Raw genomic sequence first — 17,513 nt, 5'->3', positions numbered from 1 at the left:
GCAACATTTACTAGGAAAAATGTTTCATTCTAGTTCTCTTCCTTCCCTTCTCAGCGCAGTCAGGACGGATACTTTTAACTAACTGGTACATTGGCACAGTCACAAGAATCTACAGTTCAAGATGTCCTTCACTTCTTGTCATGAGGAAAGCTGCCACAGTCTGCGCATGCTCCCTTCTCATTAAATTGCAAGCCATAGCCTTGATGGATTCACAGGCAGCCATGTTTTGTGTAGGCCCCAAAAATAAAACGAACACAAAGATAATATTAATTTCATGGAAATCAGCCCATTATGTTTCCCAACTCCATACTAATACCCCTTATAAATGTTTACCTAGCCAAGCTATTAGTTTCAAGCAGCGTTTCTATTATTTATGACCAGATGCAAAATAAATGTGCAACATAGCATTTTCATGCATTTAGTGTAAAATTTAAAAGCACACACAGTTACTACAGCGCACACAACAACATGCTTTAATGTTTTAGATAGCTTTTCATGCAAAAAAGCATTTAGTCCCCTGTGTAGTGTTTGGTGCATTTGTTAATTCACACACATTATAAAAAGAGGTGTTATTAACTGAAAATGTTTATCAAAATATGCAACAAGTTAAAGTCTATTAAGACAGGAATAGTATATTTAGATTGAATGGGATGAGCTGGAAAGAGAGAAACCCATTCTATTAATCTTCAAAGCTAAAAAGGCCACTTTTCTCTAGACTGTAAAAAAAACACAAGTTAATTCAGCAAAAGCATTTTCAGACTGAATAGGCCTCACTTTCATGTTTTTCATGTGCCATGTTTTTAACCTGCACCAAAATATGCGTGGCAATTTAAATGCAGCCTGTCTGAAGCACAAAAAATAAAACGATGCCTGACTGCAGATGGAATCTGCTCCATCAATCCACCCTTCTGATGATTCAAATCATAATAAAATGATTTATAATTCATCACACATTTCATTTCACAAGTGACAGTATTTTGATTTTTTTTTTTAATTGCAAAAGTTGAGCATATACCAATGTTAGTTCTAGTTCTAAGGCAAACGCAAGTTTGGTCTGTAATCAGATCATATATAGCTAAGCTCAAATGTTTTAGTGCATAGTTCTGTAAGTAGCTTCTTGGAACAGTTAGTCTTCTTTAAAATAAGTAACTAAAATAATAAAAGGAATTCAACAGGACAGTTTCAGCATTTCTTTGCTCTGTGTCATCAGCTTGCCATCAGAATGGCTCATAAAGTGTAGCGTTCTGTACTTTTTCCATGCAAATTAGACTACTTAGGTGCTGAGAAACTCTGACAGAGCACCATCAATCATTTGCACTTTTTCAACCAAGGCCTTTCACTCTTATTTTCACTTTGATCGGATTCAGATGTTTCACCACAGCATCTCTCAAATCAAAGCGGTTGCACCATCCATTATGCAGATCTTGTGTAGCAGCTGCAGTCTGGTGAGAAACTGCACACTGTACACCAACCAGACCTACACAGCAATGGCTAATGTTCCCCTCAGTGTTTTCCACAAGTGCATTTGCATTTTCAAGCCACTTTGGTCATGCTGAAACAGTCTTTTGCAAAAGGTAACTCTATGCTGCCATTGTGTTGCCTTATTATGCTTGACACTTCAGCCAGATAGCTACAATCCATTCCTTGTCCAATCTGTTGTTCTGCACTCTATCTTTGAGACCACATTATGATCTGATTTCAGAGAAACTGGCAATCTATACCTGGGCATCAGTCTTTGCAATAACACTTTTGCCACTTTGCGGTTGTCATTTCTCTGATACAACCCTGATGTGCTGCTTCAAAAACATTTTCTTGAGCCTTTTTTAATTCAACTGTGAAGATTCCATTGAATGTATATGCTAACAGAACACAAATTTGTGCAACTGAATTAGCATTTCTCTCTCCCATGACAACAGTGACTCTCAATTGAGCAGATATACTACATGTTATGGTAAGGGCAATCCATTTCGAATTTTGGGCTGGGGTAATTACTAAAAGCCATGAAGCTTTGACAACATAATGCATAAGGAGCACAGCATGTGCTGCTTTTAATGTGTCACCTTTCAAACATGGGCCATCTACAAAATGGACATTGTTGGGCTGACTCAGACATTCATCCTTAAAGTCTGAATTTGGCTTTATGCATATTTTCATGATATTTAGACACTCATATTCAGTTTCATCACAATCCAATTCATTTGCTGACATTTCTGTGAAGTTAGGGTCAAAGGTCATTGAGCAATACATCACAGACCTTTGAACACGTCATCTTTTTCAATAGGCAATGGGAGAGCGCAGCCCTCCCTCTCACTGCAAATTAGTGTATTTTCTTTCAAATAAACTTTCATTCCTAGTGCTGGGGCGCGACATTTTTTCTCTTTCAACTCTAGGAATGCTTTTGTGCAATTGTTGTCCAATGGAAGCGGATCAGAAAACACCTGAGTGTGTCAGCATCAGTAAAGGCTTAGCCACTAGGGAAAGGTTTAGTAACAACTCTCTACAGCAGCTAACCATTCCCAAAAATGTCCTGACTTCTTTCTGAATTTGAGGTGTATTCATCTTGGAAATTATTTCCACCTTCTCTGGTGACACCTTTCTACCTCCCTTTCCAATTTTGTGTCCCAAACATTCATCTTCTTTTTGACAGTACTCCTGACTATTCTCATGCAATGGCACTGTAACATGAACTTGGCAAAAATCAATAAAAATAAGCCATTCTTCAGCACATGGAATTTGAAAAAATTTATTGGCTGGATTCGGTACCACAGGACAACATGGAAAAAATATGCTTTTAATCGCCTGCACTATTCTGTTCTTTTCATTTATTTTCTGTGAACCTATGATCAGAAAGTTACACAAACTTCTAATCTGAAAGAAACAGGTTAGTATTAGATTCCTTACCTTAGAATATACCCAGGCGTCAGTCTGGATCCGGAAACTTTTGCGTAGCAGTACCCCTGCGCGTCGGTGGGCGTCGTGTGCAGGCGTCTCCTGCGGCTCCGCGTCCGTCGTCGGCGTCGTGATGACATCGCTGGAGTATATAGACGCTGCCTCCGCGCGCTGACGTCAGTTCTTCTTTTTTCCGCGCCAGTTAGCGCAGATCGGAAGAGCAGTACTCCGGTCTTTTGACCAAAGTTTTTTGATACTTATCTACTCTTAAGGTGCCGGTAGGATGCCCGGTTTTAAGAATTGTGACGGGTGTGACCGCACGATGTCGGTCACGGACCATCACCGACTCTGCCTCCGGTGCCTGGGGCCGGACCACGACGTGGACTCCTGCGTCGATTGCCGGGCCTTGACTAGTAAGGCTAGACGGGAGCGGTCCCGCAAGCTACTCGAGCTCCGGGTGTCGGCCCCGCGTCGAGAGCGGTCCCGGTCCGGCCGGAGGTCGAGGGAGCGGTCAAGGGAGCGGTCGCGGAGCCGTCAGGAGCGCTCCCTAAGTCGTCACCATTCCTCTGGTTCCTCAGGTAGGAAGCACAAGAAGTCGGGGCGTCGTCATCGTACCCCCGACTCCCACCCCCGATGCGGACGGGGGTTCGGGTGGCTTGTTCCATACCCTGTGGTCCCTGGGCAAGCCGCGTCGCGCGAGGAGTTCCTCATGGCCATGAGGGCACTGTCTCCTCCGACAGGGCCTACGGCGCCTGCGGGCCCGGTGGTCCCGTCCGGGGGCCCGAGCGGTTCGGGTGCTCCTGCCCCGACGCCGTCGGGTGCTCCGGCCCCGACGCCGCAGGGCCCTTCAGGGTCGACGCCGGCCGGTCCACCGGCCTCTCCGGCGCCGATTCCATCGGGGCAACCCATGGTGCCGCCTCCGCGCGGCACCGGATCTGGCCGGCGCCACGCGGCGCCACCCCCATTCCCTCTCCGACTCCGGACGCGGAGTCGGACCGGCGTCGCCCGACGCAGAGTCCGGCGCCGAGGGGGCCCATTGACTCCGAGGAGCTGGTCTACATTGTTGACTCAGAATATGGTGAGGATGTAGATTATGGAGAGGGTTGGGAGGTGTCTGAGGACGCTCTGACCCGCGAGTGTCAGTATGACGTGGACTGGACAGGTGACTTGGGTGACGCCATTGGTCTGGATGACTCCCCCCAACCCTGGCTTTGTCTCGCCTCCTACCGTGGCTACGGAGGAGGGGGCTGCTTATTCAGTGGTGTTGATGAGGGCTGCCAAGGCCTTAAACCTTGAGCTCCCCGTCGCGGCCGTGAGGACTAACATCCTCACTGAGGTACTCAAACCGCAGTCCTGCCCACAGGAGCCACTGCTGCCGTTCAATGAGGCCTTGACTGACGTTCTTTTGGGCACGTGGTCCAGGCCCGCTTCAGGTTCGCCTGTTGACAGGAACGTGGCCAGACGCCACCGTCCGTGTACGGATGACCCAAAGTTCTTGTCCACCCATCCCACCCCTGAGAGCCTGGTGATCCAGGCCTCGACTTCCCAGTCCGCATTCCCGTCGGCCCCGCCTGACCGGGAATCTAAGAGGTACGACCAGTATGGTAAGAAGGTCTTTTCGTCCCTGAGTCTGGGACTGCGGTCTTGCAACACCGCATGCCTCTTAGGCCGCTACACCCACTCTCTGTGGGATACGGTCGCGGAAGCGCTGCCTGAATGCCCGCAGGAGGTACGGGCTAAGCTCGGCAAGGCTATGATTGAGGGCCGAGACGCAGCAAGATACTCCATACGGTGTGGTCTTGATACGACCGACTCACTGGGCAGAGCGATGTCCACGACGGTGGCGATTCGTTGCCACGTCTGGCTGAGGCCCGCCAATTTTTCGGCAGATGTCCAAAATTCATTGATGGACATGCCGTTTGATGGCTGTCGCCTGTTTGGCGACACAGCGGACCACGCGCTGGAACGCTTCAAGGACTCCAGGGTCACGGCCAAGTCCTTGGGTCTCTCGACCCAGCGCCAGCAAACTGGTTCGTTTCGCTCCTTTCGTGGCCACGGAAGGGGCGGTCCCACACGTGCTGCCAGCCACGCGCCGCAACAGACTTCTCAACGTGGCGGCGGCCGTGGGAACCGCCGTGGTGGCGGTCGGGGACAGCGGCGAGGTCAGGCCACACCTCCCCCTGCAGCTTCCGCCTCTAAATCCTCCTAGTCCGTGCTTTCAGGCCCATGTGACGCCAGTAGGCGGCAGGGTTCGCCATCACCTCTGCCACTGGCGCACGATCACATCGGACAGGTGGGTGCTGCAGCTCGTCCGAAGGGGCTACTCCCTCCCCTTCGAGACCTCTCCTCCAGCCATGCCACCGCAGAACCACCGTGTGTCGGGGGACCACTTGACACTTCTGCAGGGGGAAGTTACGGCCCTCTTGGCCAAGGGGGCCATCGAGCGCGTTCCTGGGCCAGAAGTAGGGTGTGGTTGCTATTCCCACTACTTTCTGGTGCCCAAGAAGGACAAAGGGGGCCTACGTCCTATCTTGGATCTACGGAACGTCAACGGCTTCCTCCGGAAGGAGAAGTTCAAGATGTTGACTTTGGCTCAGGTCTTGGCTGCTCTAGACCCGCTAGACTGGATGGTAGCGTTGGACTTGCAGGATGCGTATTTTCACATCCCCGTCCTGCCGGCCCACCGGCGTTACCTACGGTTCACGGTAGGCCACGAGCACTTTCAGTTTATCGTGCTCCCATTCGGCCTTACCAGCGCCCCACGGGTGTTCACGAAAGTGATGGCGGTGGTCGCAGCTCATCTGCGCCGGTTAGGGGTTTCAGTCTTCCCCTACCTCGACGACTGGTTGTTGAAGGCGGGCTCGCCCCAAACAGTCGTCCACCACCTTCAGATGACGGCAGACCTCCTGCACGAGCTGGGGTTTTCCATCAATGTGCCGAAATCACACCTGTGTCCCTCTCAAAAGCTCCTTTCGTGGCCACGGAAGGGGCGGTCCCACACGTGCTGCCAGCCACGCGCCGCAACAGACTTCTCAACGTGGCGGCGGCCGTGGGAACCGCCGTGGTGGCGGTCGGGGACAGCGGCGAGGTCAGGCCACACCTCCCCCTGCAGCTTCCGCCTCTAAATCCTCCTAGTCCGTGCTTTCAGGCCCATGTGACGCCAGTAGGCGGCAGGGTTCGCCATCACCTCTGCCACTGGCGCACGATCACATCGGACAGGTGGGTGCTGCAGCTCGTCCGAAGGGGCTACTCCCTCCCCTTCGAGACCTCTCCTCCAGCCATGCCACCGCAGAACCACCGTGTGTCGGGGGACCACTTGACACTTCTGCAGGGGGAAGTTACGGCCCTCTTGGCCAAGGGGGCCATCGAGCGCGTTCCTGGGCCAGAAGTAGGGTGTGGTTGCTATTCCCACTACTTTCTGGTGCCCAAGAAGGACAAAGGGGGCCTACGTCCTATCTTGGATCTACGGAACGTCAACGGCTTCCTCCGGAAGGAGAAGTTCAAGATGTTGACTTTGGCTCAGGTCTTGGCTGCTCTAGACCCGCTAGACTGGATGGTAGCGTTGGACTTGCAGGATGCGTATTTTCACATCCCCGTCCTGCCGGCCCACCGGCGTTACCTACGGTTCACGGTAGGCCACGAGCACTTTCAGTTTATCGTGCTCCCATTCGGCCTTACCAGCGCCCCACGGGTGTTCACGAAAGTGATGGCGGTGGTCGCAGCTCATCTGCGCCGGTTAGGGGTTTCAGTCTTCCCCTACCTCGACGACTGGTTGTTGAAGGCGGGCTCGCCCCAAACAGTCGTCCACCACCTTCAGATGACGGCAGACCTCCTGCACGAGCTGGGGTTTTCCATCAATGTGCCGAAATCACACCTGTGTCCCTCTCAAAAGCTCCTTTTCATCGGAGCGGTTCTCGACTCGGCGCAGTTTCGGGTTTATCCTCCGGAACGGCGAGTCCGGGATATACAGGCCTTGATATCCATCTTTCAGCCGTTATCCCGGGTTTCGGTCAGGTTGACACTGCGGCTGCTGGGGCTGATGGCTTCCTGCATCCTTCTGGTGCATCACGCCCGGTGGCGGATGCGGGCTCTGCAGTGGGACCTGAAGTTTCAGTGGGCCCAGCATCAGGGCAACTTGTCCGACCATGTCTTGATCTCGGAGGGCACTGCGAGACAACTGCAGTGGTGGCTTACGGACCGCGATTGGGTCAGAGGCAGATCCCTCTACCTTCCCCAACCGGAGCACGTAGTTGTGACGGACGCGTCCCTCCAGGGCTGGGGAGGCCACTTGGGAGAGGCAGAGATCAGAGGCATCTGGTCTCCGGCAGAGTCCCGGCTCCATATCAACTTGTTGGAGCTGCGGGCGATTAGCCTAGCACTGAAGGCATTCCTCCCATTTGTCAACGGGAGTGTAGTGCAGGTGTTCACGGACAACACCACCGCCATGTGGTACTGCAACAAGCAGGGCGGAGTGGGGTCGTGGGCCCTTTGCCAGGAGGCTCTACGTCTCTGGCAATGGCTGGAACGTCAGGGCGTGACTGACTGTTTAACACGTGGCAGGTTCTCTGAACGCCAGGGCGGACGAACTCAGCCGTCGGTGCTCGGTGGATCACGAATGGCGTCTGAACTCGGACGTGGCGAAAGGCCTCTTTCTGCAATGGGGAGAGCCTTGGTTAGATCTATTCGCCACAGAAGAGAACGCGCAATGTCATCAGTTCTGCGTGTTGGAGTTTCAAGACGGCACTCGCACGGCGACGCCTTTCGGCGCGAGTGGAGCTGCGGTCTGTTGTACGCTTTTCCGCCTATACCACTTCTGCCCAGAGTGCTGAAGAAGATCAGGCGCGACCGGGCCCAAGTTATCCTTGTGGCTCCGGACTGGGCTCGAAGGTACTGGTATCCCGAGCTACTCAGCATGTCAGTCGGTCCCTCGATCAGCCTGCCCCTTCGGGAGGACCTTCTGTCGCAGCAACAGGGGACGGTCCTCCACCCGAACCTGTCCAGTCTCCACCTCCATGCGTGGAGATTGAGCGGCGACAGTTGAGGCCATTTGACTTGCCTCCTGAAGTTTGTGATGTGATTCTGGCAGCCAGGCGTCCCTCCACAAAGTCGGTATACGCCTGCCGGTGGAACAGATTTGTGGCATGGTGCACAGCAAAGGCTGTGGATCCCCTTTCTGCCCCTCTCTCCGAGGTTCTCCTCTTTCTTCTCTCTCTTGCCCAGCAGGGCTCTGCTCTGGGCACTATCAAGGGCTACCTTTCTGCCCTTTCGGCCTTTCTAAGGCTGCCTGATCAACCTTCTTTGTTCAAGTCCCCTATTGTAACGAGATTATTGAAGGGCATCACGCACATGTATCCACCTGTTCCGTTCGTGATGCCTCAGTGGGACTTGAACTTGGTTTTGACCTTCTTGATGTGCGCTCCCTTTGAGCCACTTCATTCCTGTCCTCTCAGTCTCCTGACTTTAAAGACGGCCTTCCTGGTTGCCATCACCTCTGCCAGGAGAGTGAGTGAGCTCCAGGCTCTTTCTGTCAAACCTCCTTTCCTGTCCATTCATCCAGACAAGGTGGTTCTAAGAACTAGACCTTCTTTCCTGCCCAAAGTAGTTTCTGCTTTTCACATCGGGCAGTCCATCACCTTACCCTCCTTCTTCCCGCCTCCGCATCCTTCAAAGGATGAAGAGCGGCTCCATCGTCTGGACCCAAAACGTGCGCTTTCATTTTACATGGATCGCACACGCCAGTTCCGGGTGGATGACCAACTGTTTGTTGGCTACGTGGGTGCGAAGAAGGGACGGGCGGTACATAAACGGACCATCTCTCGGTGTGTCGTTCTGTGCATCAAAGCGTGCTACTCTTTGGCTCGGAAGGAGCCTCCTGTTGGGCTGAGGGCCCATTCCACTCGGGCCACGGCGGTTACTACTGCCCTGGGCCGGGGATTTCCTTTGCAGGACATTTGCCAGGCGGCTACGTGGGCCTCGCTGCACACCTTTGCGAGGCACTACTGCCTGGACAGTCCAGTCCGGAGGGATGGCTTCTTTGGCCGTTCGGTCCTCCAGGACTTTCTGGTGTAGGATTGTATTGGTTCGCAGACCCACCACCGGGGTTGGTATTGCTGGGGTATCTATTCTAAGGTAAGGAATCTAATACTAACCTGTTTCTTTCAGATGAACAAGTTACTTACCTTCGGTACCGATATATCTGTAAGAAACAGTAGTTAGTATTAGATTCCTTACTGCCCCGCCCATCCTCCCCGTTCTGCGAACTGATACCTAGGGTTAAGGACATCCCTTTCAGGGCCCTAGTTTCAAATGGCACCAGTGTTGGTTCTCGCATGGCTCTGCGTGTTCTGGCGCGGAAAAGCTATGTACAAAGAACTGACGTCAGCGCGCGGAGGCGGCGTCTATATACTCCAGCGACGTCATCACGGCGCACGACGCCGACGACGGACGCGGAGACGCCTGCAGACGACGCCTACCGACGCGCAGGGGTACTGCTACGCAAAAGTTTCCGGATCCAGACTGACGCCTGGGTATATTCTAAGGTAAGGAATCTAATACTAACTACTGTTTCTTACAGATATATCGTTACCGAAGGTAAGTAACTTGTTCATCAATTCCATCAATAATCCTTTTATTGGTAAAATTCCTGCAACTGATTGTGTTCCTGAATACATATCATCTGGTTCTAATTTTAATAAGACATGTTCTGCACATTTTATTAATCTGGCATCCTTCTCTGTGAACTCTCTTATTTCTGTGTTTATTATTTTTCCCAAAGCAGAAGGTAATTTTTCAACTGTCTATTCTGAAAATAATGCTACAGCTGTCTCTTGTTAGGCCATTTTAAAATGTACATCCTCATCAGGAATCTGAAAAATAACATTATCTGATGTACAGTAATCTGAGCTGCTTAATTTGCAAAATAATTGTTTTCTTGCTAGGCCACATTCACAAACAGCAGTTTTGTAATCTTCCTCAAATGGGCCTAATTTTGGGGCAAATTCTTCTAAAACTTTGTTTGTAATTTCTTTGTTTAAAACTCCTGCGACTAAATCTGGACTTTCCACTGCCTTCACAGTGGACTTGGCACATTCAGAATTGTGAGTGTTAAAACTCTCATTTGCAAACACAGTAACCTGTTGAACTGGGTTCTGATTTTGTCTCTTGAAATAATTCACATTTGCTCTAGACAACTTATTTAAATTAATGTTAGCATTTTCCATATTTTGTGGGACCATCTGTTCTTGGAAAATTTCTGCCATAGGTACCTGTTTCTGAACTGACATTTGCATTTGCTTAGCTGGCATATTTTGCATCTGCAATTCTCCATGTTTTTGTGCATCATGTTTAAATTTATTTTCCTTCTTCCAATGCTCAAATCTGTTATAAAGATGGCAAATGGACACGTTTTCCAGCAGTACAACATCCATAACTAAATTTGCACAAACCAAGACACCTTTACTTCCATCCTGTGCTCTTTTAATCTGTACCCAATCAACATCCTTTGCTAGCACTCTGCCCTTCAGGAAAATAATCACTGCTATATTTTTCTCCATTACAACAGAAAATGATGGTGCATTCATGCAAACCCTTTTCATTGTCTCTTCACTTGGCCTTTCCACAACTTTAGATTCAAACCACAATTCTGTTTGCAGGGCAATGTAAAAGAACATTTTCAAATTAATGCACAACTCTTTTAAAAATTCATCAACTTGTGGGTACCACAGCATAAATGTGTCTCTCAATTGTGGTATTGTGTTCAGAAATGCGGCAAGTTCACTTTTATTCTGTGGCATAGAAACATGCACTTCTCCCACCATTTCTCTCAATGAGTAAGCAAAAGCTTCTCCCTCATTCGGCTTATTATTTTTCTCAACTAAATCTGGTGGCTTCTTTTCCTTATCCAGTTTCCTTGCAAGGTCTGGTGGTTTCTTTTTCTTCTCATGTTTTCTTGCCCACTTGACTCCTAATTTCTCAAACCCATTGAATTTGAAAATATATTTTATTTCTGCAATGTGCAAATGCATTCCTGAAGATCACATTTTCTCATTTGGTTCATCATCCATGTGTACCCTGACACTTTTCTGAAATGAAAAACTTCCTGAACCATCACTTTCATAATTTTGAGCCAAATCTGTCAGTCCATTATGTGTAGTTAATGCACATACAGCGGTTTCCTTACTCAGGGAAATTAATTCTTTTTCCTGACACTGGTTCACATTTTCATTATTTAAACAGCAGGGATTGTTAATTTCTTCATGTTCACATGTTGAATTTAAAACACTAAGCTGTTTCTCTTTTTCATGGTCTGTGTTAATATGTTCCCCTATGCTCTCTATCTTTTTAATCACTGCTGCTTCCTCTATGCAGGTTTGAAAAATCCTAATTTCAATTACATTCATTTTATCCTGGGCTGCAGATGATGTGAATACCATTTTCCCCTCACCTTTCAGTGTTTGGGGTAATTTCTGTTCAATAATATGTGTATTCTGAGTATCTGAAATAAACCCTTCCATAATCACTTTTTCTGCAGCTCTTTCAACCTTTTCAGTAGAGGCCATATTCATTGGGACAGTCATTTTTCTAGGCATTATCTGTGCATCTGCAGTTAGCAATTCTTGGACTGAATCAGGCACATTTGAAGCAGTAACACCTGGAGGTATCACTGTCAGTACTGAATCAACAGGTAATGGGTCAATATAAAATGTCTGCACAGTTCTCAAGTCTGTATTTCTCTCTGTTCAACAGAAGCAGTAGCCCCTGTAGTATTTACTGGTGCACTATTTTCAGTCTTTTTCATGGGAATCACATAAAGTGGTGGACACTCAGTTAACAATTCATCCATTATTTCATCCCCTGAATTATTTTTTTGAAGCTCTTTATCGGCATTAATTCCCTTCTCCTGTATCTGGTGTTTTACCTTTTTATCCTCACTTGCTTTCTTTCTTGCTGTCTTCTCCCACAGGCTTAAGGCCTCAAATTGTGCAGCTTTAGATTGTGTCTTTATTTCACATAACACTTCCCTTAATTTGTCAATAATTTGCAGTTCAAAAGTACCATCTTTTGGAAACCTCAAAGCACCCTCTTTTTCAGTAATCTTGCACCATTGGTGAACCCGCATACATGCATTTTGTCCAAAATTGGTAGACCTAAAATGCATAGGTGTTCCTTCAGGAGCATCACTAATAAAAAACGGATTTTTCACTTTACCTCCTAACAGCTTCTTTAAACCTTCAAACATTTTCATTTTTGCAATAGTTCAATGCTATTTCTTTTTTCCAAAGCTGTCAGTCTCAATTTTAGTCAGTTTTACTCCTACCACTGACCCTCCACAAAATCTTACTGCAATATTTCTCTTAATCAATAACTCTGTTAGTAACAACATAAATACATTTGCTACTCTGTGTTGTGCTAAATAAAGGATAGGTTTATATTCACTGCGAGTAACACATTCCGCTTACCCTTCACAAAGTAAGACTTTCCGTTTACTCTTCAAACACTACAGGTAAATCCCTTCCGCTTACCTTTCACTCAAGCTCAGAAGAACCTGCTACTCCTTTGGACTTATCCTTCAGGATATATCTTAGTCCAAAGTTTCACCAGCGAACCCTTTTGCTGTCAATCAAGCTCAGAAGAACCTGCTACTCCTTTGGACTTATCCTTCAGGATATATCTTAGTCCATAGTTTCACCAGCGAACCCTTTTGCTGTCAATCAAGCTCAGAAGAACCTGCTACTCCTTCGGTGTGACCCTTTCTAGGTGATATCAGACCAAAGTTTCACCAGCGAACTCTTTGCTATCAATCACTCACACAGAAAATAGTCCCTAATTTAACACTGCCAGCCCTACCTAGCTTCTCAGTGTTATTCCAACAGACGAGTAACCTCAGTGCAGTGTGGCTACCATTTACCACCCGCTATTCCTTCTCGGGATTCCACAGGTGTGCATACCTGCGTGTTCCAGACAACATAGAACAAGACACTAACTTAACATGAAGAGTTAAAACATGTAATCAATAACCAAAAAATTATGTCCTATGAAATTACCAATATAATTAATAACGCCATCAATTCAAAATGAGCAAATTTCAACAACAATAAAAAAACTTAATATTTTCAACACTTCAAAAAATACATGCTACCATATTAACAACATTTCACAACCCTTATTGATACTCACACCACTTCTTGCATCACCTGCCAGTACTGCTTTGCCAGTCTTCAGGTTCTGAGCATTGGAGTCAGGAATCAGGACTTGGACATTTATCTAACTTGGGCAATTATTGTACTCCCCTCCTAAGGTCAATGATCCATTAGTTGAATAGTTGATGGTGAAATCAATAATCATTAATCACCAAACTAATCAATAATAACCATCCTCTGCTACCAAAAACTGATGGAGCGGTAATTTCTTCTGGCAGTTTCTCAATGCAAAACCCTCATGCTACCTCTAATTTACCGCTCAAAAGGTGTTGGGCCCTTCACACCATGTATTACCTTCAGGAGATTTAAAATAATCATGAACAGTAAAAACTGCAATTATTATTCAAGCCAATAAATAGAGTTGTTGAGTATTTAAAGGGTTTTATTTTCTAGTCAAAACTTTTCTCTGACCCTTTATTCATTAGTAAAATATCAATCAGGTTACAGAATTTGGAGAACAGGAAAAATAGCATTAATAAAGAACACATTACAGTCTGCATATAAGCATAACATGTAGAGAAGAAAATGTGGCGCAAAATTTCAGTCACAATTCTTAAAGAGTTTCTAAGAAAAATAGTCTTGCAAAGCTAATCAATAATTAAATAGGTGGCAAAAATCTCCCATTAAGAGAAATAAATGCATAAGCCAAAAATCTTTTTAGACCTAATGAATTAGTCAAAGCATAAACTTAAAGTTTAGCATCTAAATCTGAAGAGCCTTTCTATCTGTTGCTGCTCTGTGCATCTCTCTGTGTCTAAAGAGCAAAACGGGAGGGAGACATCCGGCCCTTCACCAGACCTCAAAGGAATGTGGCCTGCAGTGCCAAGATATGACGTGGAAGCAAGAAACCTCCCCCTGAATCTCCTCTGACGCATCTCCCCTTCAGCAATCTCCCGGGACGTTTCGCGTACCTAACCCATAGAAGCCAGCTGAGCTGAGAAAGCCAGCCCCCATCCAGAGAAGACATTATTTTATACTCTAATTATTGGCAGATTACACAAAGATGTAGCATCTTTCAGGAAAACCTGTACGTGATTGGTCAGTCATGTTGGCATGAGTTCTCACTCCCCTGACTCATTCTAAAAACCTGACTTCACCAGTTTTAACAAAAGAAGCATACATGAATAACTACATTTATAAACATTTGCAACATTTACTAGGAAAAATGTTTCATTCTAGTTCTCTTCCTTCCCGTCTCAGCGCAGTCAGGACGGATACTTTTAACTAACTGGTACATTGGCACAGTCACAAGAATCTACAGTTCAAGATGTCCTTCACTTCTTGTTATGAGGAAAGCTGCCACAGTCTGCGCATGCTCCCTTCTCATTAAATTGCAAGCCATAGCCTTGATGGATTCACAGGCAGCCATGTTTTGTGTAGGCCCCAAAAATAAAACAAACTCAAAGATAATATTAATTTCATGTAAATCAGCCCATTATGTTTCCCAACTCCATACTAATACCCCTTATAAATGTTTACCTAGCCAAGCTATTAGTTTCAAGCAGCGTTTCTATTATTTATGACAAGATGCAAAATAAATGTGCAACATAGCATTTTCATGCATTTAGTGTAAAATTTAAAAGCACACACAGTTACTACAGCACACACAACAACATGCTTTAATGTTTTAGATAGCTTTTCATGCAAAAAAGCATTTAGTCCCCTTTGTAGTGTTTGGTGCATTTGTTAATTCACACACATTATAAAAAGAGGTGTTATTAACTGAAAATGTTTATCAAAATATGCAACAAGTTAAAGTCTATTAAGACGGGAATAGTAAATTTAGATTGAATGGGATGAGCTGGAAAGAAACGCACTCTATTAATCTTCAAAGCTAAAAAGGCCACTTTTCTCTAGACTGCAAAAAACACAAGTTAATTCAGCAAAAGCATTTTCAGACTGAATAGGCCTCACTTTCATGTTTTTAATGTGCCATGTTTTTAACCTGCACCAAAATGTGCGTGGCAATTTAAATGCAGCCTGTCTGAAGCACAAAAAATAAAACAATGCCTGACTGCAGATGGAATCTGCTCCATCACTGCCACATCATTTTCTGTACTTTTTCCGGCAGAGCCCTCCGCCGCCACCCATCCCCTCCATCCCCCTCTTGCCTTCTGTACCACTGGGTTCTTTTTCCCGCCGCTTCCCTGCGGCCACACCCCCTCGCGCCCCGCTCCCGCCTCCTCCCCCGCCTTAAATGGCGACCACCGACAGGAAGCGCTGCGGACGCAAGCAGCGGGTGTGCCGATTGCACGCCAAAGGCAGCGCAGAGGGGAGCGGGGGAGCGCGGAGGAACACATGAAACATAATGGGTATATGTAAGCTTTAGTACTTCCACAGCCTCTGTCTTCTGATGTAATTAAATTCTAAAGCATTTTATTGTGATCAGGAGCCCACTGGACCAGAGTACTCAACAACTGACGGATCTGGAGTGACTAAGTGAAATAACTCCTGTTTGTCCCAGTTGCAGAGTAACCTCCCTGCACCTTCCCAGACAAGTGTTTTCTCACAACCTTTTATTGTCGACAGCCAAGAGATGCCTGTCAAGGCCAGGTACCAAAACAGTACAATATACAGGATAGCCATAGTGATGTCAACATTTTGCCGCCAATTAGACCGAGAAGGATAAAATGCAAATAAACATATCCTATTAACAATAAACTGAAGTGTCATAAATCCACTATACAAAACAGTACAAGTTTTTTCAATGCTATACACTAAGGTTCTAATGTTTGCTAAATATAGTAAGACCACATAGGCAAACAAAGATATTAAGAATTCTGCTTAATATACATAAATCCCAGTGCCTGCCATCTGTTGTCTGTACATTAATGCGAATAGCTCAATGGCTGCAGCGAAGAACAGCAGCAACCTTGTGTTGTACTACACTTACATTTTATAATGGGGCGGAGGAGGGAGAAATGAACCATGATCGTATATGTGAAATGTCCATTAGAGAATTGATTCCATATCTGGGAATTATAAACAAAGTTGTACATATGCAGTGCACTACAGAGAATACAATCATTTTTGTTCTTGACTTTGACTATCTGATCTGCAGAGTTTGAATGTACTTCATTAAGACGGGTGGCAATCTCTATAGTCTCCGATCCTGCTGTAAATGCACCCAAGAGACCAAACCAAAAGCTTTTTGATTAATTTTGACCACTTATCCCCACAACAGCTACTTATCATCCCTGCTTTGATAGAATTCTCTTTTTAGAAAAGAACAGGCAATATAGTCTCTTGCAAAGTCTGAGGTTTTTCTAGATATTACATACAAGTTGTTCGATAGATTCATCCAGGCAGGTTTCCTATTTCGATTCCTGTGAGAGATGATTTCAAATGTCTGTAACCATAATCTTTGAGCCAATATTAAGTAGGTATAGGGTGTGATGAGACTGACCTTGGGTCCTCTTCCCAGCATAAGGAGAAAAGTGATGAAGGCTTCCTTTGATGTAGAAGTCAAGGAACCCTATTCTAGCATGTCATTATTATACCAACCAATTTAGGGATCAAAATAACAGACCTTCATACCTGGTGTGCTAGTGACTGCAGTATTCATAACCGGAGAGATAGGGAAATCTAATATTTCTCACTTCTGAAACCTGACTTCGAGAGAGTCAACTTATCAAAACATACATTCTTTTCACTGGTGCTTTGTGTTTCTTGGGCACATAATTTCCTAGCTTTTCTTACAGACCAGTGGACAATTTTTAATTGTGTACAAGTTGCAGCAAATCAACCATTCTGTCATGATTATGCATTTCTTTCTGAAAATGGGGTTGTGGGATAAAAAGTATTTTATTTGTTTTGTTAAACTTATTTTAACTTTTTAGATTGCTATTTGCTTTCTTGGGGTGAAGGATATCCACTTCCCCATTAAATTGCTCATCATCTGTAGAAGTTCTTTCCAAGTCCAGTGAGACATCCTGTTGATGTATTCTGCCACCCTACCCATAGGTTTTCCGTCCAGACGATCGGAATGGTATGGACGTGCAGAATGAGGTGGATGCTCTTCTGGAGCGTCAGAGGAGAGAAGCGCAGCCAGTTGTCATCCCGAAGACTCCCAACAGCAGGTGAGTTCTTTTTAATTAAGTCGGAAAAATGTTTACCAATTCAAGCCCAGCAGTGCATCTTGCAACAACCTTCAGTGACTTTTATTGGTAGCGTTTCATCTAGACCATTGATATTTCAAAGTACATTTTTTTTTTCTTCTGTTTTTATAGAATGTACCTGGCCATGCTCGTGTAATCCAGTTGGCCGTTTTCGTTCTTCAGTTTTGAAAATAACTAAATCCTGGTAGTGTCTTGCTGTTGGATAGACCTTTCTTTCAAATTCTAAAGCCATGTTCACTCCCATACTCTTAAATCATTTGCCAGATTCCAGAATCATAGACCTTTTTTTTTTTTTTTTTTTCTTTTC

The 17,513-nt window shown here is 46.0% G+C and overlaps 1 protein-coding gene across 7 annotated transcripts in view; it reads left to right on the top strand.

The window, feature by feature from the left end:
• KIF23 (kinesin family member 23) overlaps positions 1–17,513 on the top strand; it is a 258,929-nt gene that overhangs the window by 60,978 nt on the left and 180,438 nt on the right. For all 7 annotated transcript variants that reach the window (XM_078683000.1, XM_078682998.1, XM_078682996.1 and 4 more), the window contains exon 6: positions 17,052–17,167. In XM_078683000.1, coding sequence (XP_078539126.1) covers positions 17,052–17,167 — 116 coding nt within the window. The remainder of the gene's footprint in view (positions 1–17,051; positions 17,168–17,513) is intronic.

The sequence above is a fragment of the Lissotriton helveticus genome, chromosome 3_1 (genome assembly GCF_964261635.1).
Source record: "Lissotriton helveticus chromosome 3_1, aLisHel1.1, whole genome shotgun sequence".
NCBI classification, from domain to species: domain Eukaryota; kingdom Metazoa; phylum Chordata; class Amphibia; order Caudata; family Salamandridae; genus Lissotriton; species Lissotriton helveticus.
Note: the sequence above shows the minus strand (reverse complement) of the source record. Positions and strands in the feature narration are given on the sequence as shown.